Source organism: Quercus lobata, chromosome 5 (assembly GCF_001633185.2).
Source record: "Quercus lobata isolate SW786 chromosome 5, ValleyOak3.0 Primary Assembly, whole genome shotgun sequence".
Taxonomy (NCBI): domain Eukaryota; kingdom Viridiplantae; phylum Streptophyta; class Magnoliopsida; order Fagales; family Fagaceae; genus Quercus; species Quercus lobata.
The window spans coordinates 1498382-1503893 of record NC_044908.1 but is presented as its reverse complement, the minus strand read 5'-3'; the positions used below and the strand labels follow the sequence as shown (position 1 = coordinate 1503893).

Genomic DNA, 5512 nt, shown 5'->3' with positions numbered 1-5512 from the left:
AATCAATAGCATTTATTATGCAGCATATTTTAGTTATAGAATCAAATAACTGGTTAGAATAAACATGCATATTAAGTAAATTCAAATGAGTAATAAGTTCATTTTGTGTCCCAAGAGAGTTGGGGTTCAATGTGACCACACACACACACATACATGCACAATGTAGTTGATGGCTCCAGCCTCCAGCTATGTTCACTGCAGCTTCTTACAAAGCCTCTCTCCATTCTCTTCTGGATGTTTGATATAGAAACCTGCAGTATCTCTCTGCTCAAATATACAAATGTGATCATCCCAAGTGGGATTTGAAGCTTGATTCAATGAACTGAAAGTTCTTTAAATATTTTGTCCTATTTTCCCGAGAAAAAAGTAATGATTTCTTGACCACCCGGTTGTTGAGTGTTGACACTAAATAAATTTCCCGGTCCTGAGTCAAAAGCAGCACACATGCGAAATACTACCAAATAAACAATTGCCATGCCCATTTATTACTGCCATCAGGTAAACCCCACATGATTTTTGTCCGAATGATTGTCATTATCATGATGTCTTTGTTGTTAGGCTGTGAGCTTGTATGCTAGATACCTTGACTTTAAAATTACATCTACGAGGGGTCCGGCTTTCTCTTTTGCACATGCAATTACCAAAATCTTTGACTAAGCAGACAATAGAACAAGTTATGAGATCCCTGCAATATATGATTTGAAAGGAAAAGAGATCTTTCGATTATCACACAGCATTTTACATTCATTCTTTTTTTTTTTTTGATGGAAAGCATTTTACATTCATTCTTGATTGTTAATCTTACAGAAACAAGGATACAAATCTATTGTGCATTACAAAACCAACCCACCAGTTTTCTGAAATAGAAAACATTACAAAAGAGGAAAAAAAAAACAAAAAAACAAAAAAATAACACATCATCATGATACATATGGAGATAATTTATATAAAAATTCTATAAGGAGAGCAAAATTCCTAAACCCAAAACTCCAAAAATATAAACACTCCTAGAGAGGTTGCTGCAGTGTCACAAGTATGGGACTGGTGACAGTGTGCTTCCCATCAGACCATACAATAGAACCCCCCTTCATAGTAGAGCTTCCAGGGGAGAGCTTAATTTCCCTGGCTTGCACCCTTACAAGGAAACTCAGCTTCTGACCCACCCTCCTAAAAGCAAGCTTCTCCGGCTGCACCGTCACCATCATTCCGCTAGGCGGCCTAATTGTAACTTGGTAAACCGATTTTGGGTCGCCAACATTCGTCACTGTCCTAATAAAATGAGTAGACATCTTATGCTTCCCATATTGTTGAAACACTGCAGACAATGAAGGGTAATTCAAATTCCCAGCATGACCAGCTTTCTTTGCCCCACTACAATCTGCATTCTTCCTAGTAACCACTTGAACATTCTTAGTAGTATAATTCAAATTGCACAGAAAATCCACATAATCATACGAACTAATATCATACACTAGTCCAGGATCCATAGCCTTCTCAGGGTGGACATGACCAGCCCCATAATCCAACACACTCGAAACATTCCCAGTAGACTCATCAATCATAGTCTCACCCCTATTGTCCACAGTGTAAGCAGTGGTCATAAGAGCCGACCTTATTGAAGCTGGAGTCCATTCTGGGTGTGCTGCTTTCAACAGTGCTGCTAAACCAGACACATGAGGACAAGCCATTGAAGTCCCGGACAGTATATTAAACTCAGTCTTACGCTTATCCGATGGAATCCCAGATGGACCAACACTATCAGGCCAAGCTGCAAGAATATTCAACCCAGGAGCAATCACATCCGGCTTCACTATCTCCGGGGTCTCCGGATTAGTCCCTCGAGCCGAAAACGATGCCACCACAGGTGCAGGCCTGACTCCAAGCCTAGTTCCTTTGAATACAATAGTCGCCACCGGCTTCTTCGCCTGCGTAAGGTAATTCCTAATCGCATCACCGCCGGCTGCACCCACCGCCGTCGCGGGCAACACGTGGCAATCAGCCACCAATCCTTCACCATCAAATACCGCATTTGCTAAAACCATTCCAGCCCCTCCAGCTTTCTTCACAACCTCGCCTTTTGCAGTCCTTGAATTGATGCCTCTATCACATAACACGATTTTTCCTTTTACGAAATTGGGGTCCAATGAACCTTCCAAACACAAAGACGACGAGTACCCATCTCCGCCATTGCCTGTCTGAGAACTCCCACCGTACACTAACGGGTACATCCGACCCGGAACCAAATTCGGCCCGCCGTAAATACTCATGCCCGGAATGATTTTCTCATTCCCAAGCTTCACATCCGCCGGAAAATCTCTATCAATCGTTCCGGCACCGACTGTGGTAACCCACGGAGCCACATTCGTCACCGTTAGAGCTCCGGGGCCGCCATTTCCGGCGGAAGCAGATACAAAGATCCCCGCATCAGCAGCAGCAAAAGCTCCGATAGCTATTGCATCGAGATGGTAAGGCACAACAACGCCACCAACGCTAAGTGATATGACATCGACGCCGTCAGCTACGGCGGCGTCGAAGGCGGCGAGAATGTCGGAATCGTAACAGCCAGAGTTCCAGCAAACTTTGTAAGCAGCTAAACGGGCCTTCGGAGCCATCCCGGCGGCCACACCACGAGCATAGCCTAAAGTTGACGCCGGAAAAACGTATCTTCCGGCGGCGATGGAGGCAGTATGGGTCCCATGACCATCAGTGTCTTTTGGAGACTTGGTTTCGACGGTTTCGTTGATTTTACCGTTGGTGGCTTCGTAGCCTTGAGAGAAAAACTTCGCTCCGATGAGCTTTTTGTTGCAAGAAGAAGGTGGGAAATCTGAGCTGGCGACGCAGTGGCCCTTCCATTTGGTGGGTACGGGACCGAGGTCTTCGTCGTTGAAGCTCTTGTGGTTGGGAGTAATGCCGGTGTCGATGACGGCGATGACGAGGTCGGAGCCAAAGTCGGACTCTTTGAGGAGGCCGGAGTTGCCGGAGGTTTTGAGGCCGAGGAATTGAGGGGAGCGAGTGGTGTGGAGGTGGCGGAGAGTGTCGGGGAGGAGAGAGAGGATGTGGGGGTGGGAGCTGAGGGAGGCTGCTTGGGATGGAGAGAGCGTGGCGGAGAAGCCGTGGAAGATGGTGGAGTAGGTGTGGAGAATGGTGGAGGTTGTGGTTGTGGTGGTGTTGGTGGAGAGAAGAGAAGAGTACCAGTTAGTGTGAGTGGGGAAGATGGTGGGTTTGGAGTCTGGGTTGACTAGGATGATGAAGGTTTTGGGTTTGGAAGTGGGTGTGGGTGTGGAGGTAGTGAGGGTGAGTGTGAGAAGGAGGAGAAAGAAGGTGAGAGAAGGGGCCATTTTCGGGAGTGTGTGTGAGTGAGAGAGTGTGAATGGTTTGGCAGTGAAGGAAGTTTAAAAAGAATGGAGAGGGAGAGGGAGGGAGAGTGTGTGAATTGTGATGGTATGGGAATAGTATGGTAGCAGGAGTAGAGAATCTAGAGATACTGTGAGAGAGAGTCCAGTGTGTGGCCCATGTGGGTGAGGGGAAAATGATAGTACTATCAACTATGGTACTAGCAGAATTCAGCAGAGATTAAAGACCAAAAGACAGAAATTAGCATTTTTTTAAAAAAAATAGTTTCAATTTATGATTCTGCTCTTGAGTAGAGCTTAATATTATCGAATTAAGATATTAATTAATTTTTAACTATAAAAGATTTTATTAGTAGCATTTTGTTATTACTACAAAAATGACTTTTTTTTTTTTGAAAAACATAAAAATGACTTATAAATTATAATGAGTGTGATTAGGGGTAATAAATAAACTAACCTTGGTTGTCAGTTAGTTATAAGCCGTTGTCCGTCTCATCATAAGTGACTTTGGGTTCTAGTCACCATTAGTATTGGAGAAGGTTGCGTTTAAGGATTATCTTGTCGAGTGAGAAATTACTGAATCATAAACTAAAAAAATATTGTAATTAGTATTTTCTTTTTTTGTAAGTGACACATAAGTTTTTTTTTTTTTTTTTGGATTGTTGAGTGAAAATTAAGTTTATAAGCTTATATGATATATAATTAAAATTTGTAATATTCTTACTATTAAAATGATAATAAATATAAGGGTATAACATTTTTCACCATATGCAGTAATTAGTAAATAATTAATTTACAAGATTTCTGTCAAAATATTTTCTCCATGATATTACTCTTGAATTGGGGGTAGGGTACTATTGTGTAAAGCGTGGAAGGAATAGAGTGAAGGGCAGAGAGAGACAGAGACAAGTGAGGTATATTGACAGTGGTACAAGTGGGCTAGTAGGTGTGAGTGTGAAATTAGGTGGGGTTTGTCTGTGTTGTGGTAGACGTAGAGTGTTGTTGATTTGGGAGGAATCTATGTGAAATTATTTTGTTCTTTCAATTAGAGTACTGAGATTTCTCTTCTTTGGGCAATGGAAATTTGAATTGGTGGGGTTGAGTATTTTGTATCTTTTGTTAGTTTCTTCATTAAATTAATAATAATTCTGCTTTTGTCGCATAGTGTTTGATAGGAATGTTGCTGATATAAAAACAGTATTTTTTTTTTTTTTTCCTTTTTCTAAAAAGGAGATAAAAGCCTGGCTCTATTTGCTTTGATCCTTTTCATTTGATTAGAAATTTTTTTCTTTTTATCTTTATCTTGTAATAATTGGGAAAATCCAAATTATACGGGGATAAGTGTCATTGAATCACTTTGATTAACACCCTAATATAAGTTTGTAAGAAAAAGTTTAGTTTCAAGTGGTATTTGCATTAAAATTGTAGGTTTGTTGATTAGTTCATGTTAATTAGCTTCTTATGACCCTATTTATCATTCAGCTCACAGTAATCATGATACACCAAATATTATAATGATATTATCAAGATTTGTTCATAACTTTTCATCATGTAAATACATGAACACCATCATAAGGAAATGTTTGTATTGAAGTATTATTCTAAAGTAACACTGATCATATTATGATCATCTCCTTTTCTATTGTGGGTTTCTTTTTTTTTTCAAAATATATTGAAAAGCTAGAAATATTTTCTTTATATTTTCAGTATTTAACTGTGTATATAATACAATGTCCTTTAAAATTTTAAATAATATAACACTAATTATATCTTTATGTTTGTGATTTAAACACTAATTACATTTTTATGTTTATAATATTTAAATGGAATAATAAAATGTAACTATTTTGAATAAATAAAATTATTTTCCAAATAAATTATGTAACTCTTTCTCAAAAAAAAAAAAATGTAACGTTTAACTAAGGTTCCGATTCATCTTTCTAAAATAAATAAAATATCTTTATTTAATGACCGTTGAATTTATTTGGACTTGGTTACGTTGATTCAAAAGGTCACAAATTCCTTGAACATCTCACCATGGGATCCTTGGTTTGACCCAAGGCCCATAATGGCGAGAAAATAATCATTTGAGAAATGAGAACATAATATTGACTTTCTTCTTACCTATTTCTTTTTAGATGTAATCTTTTCTTATTTCA

General features: G+C 39.3%; 1 protein-coding gene across 1 annotated transcript; it reads right to left on the bottom strand.

Annotated features, from left to right (window-relative positions):
* Positions 1 to 695: 695 nt before the first annotated feature.
* On the bottom strand, positions 696 to 3435 carry LOC115993093 (subtilisin-like protease SBT1.5). Its single transcript, XM_031117371.1, has one exon. The coding sequence runs from the start codon at positions 3336 to 3338 to the stop codon at positions 1008 to 1010; it is 2331 nt and encodes a 776-aa protein (XP_030973231.1). The 5' UTR covers positions 3339 to 3435; the 3' UTR covers positions 696 to 1007.
* Positions 3436 to 5512: the final 2077 nt, after the last annotated feature.

Excerpts from the sequence above, each read along its gene's own strand:
- LOC115993093 (XM_031117371.1), bottom strand. The coding sequence starts at position 3,338 with ATGGCCCCTTCTCTCACCTTCTTTCTCCTCCTTCTCACACTCACCCTC.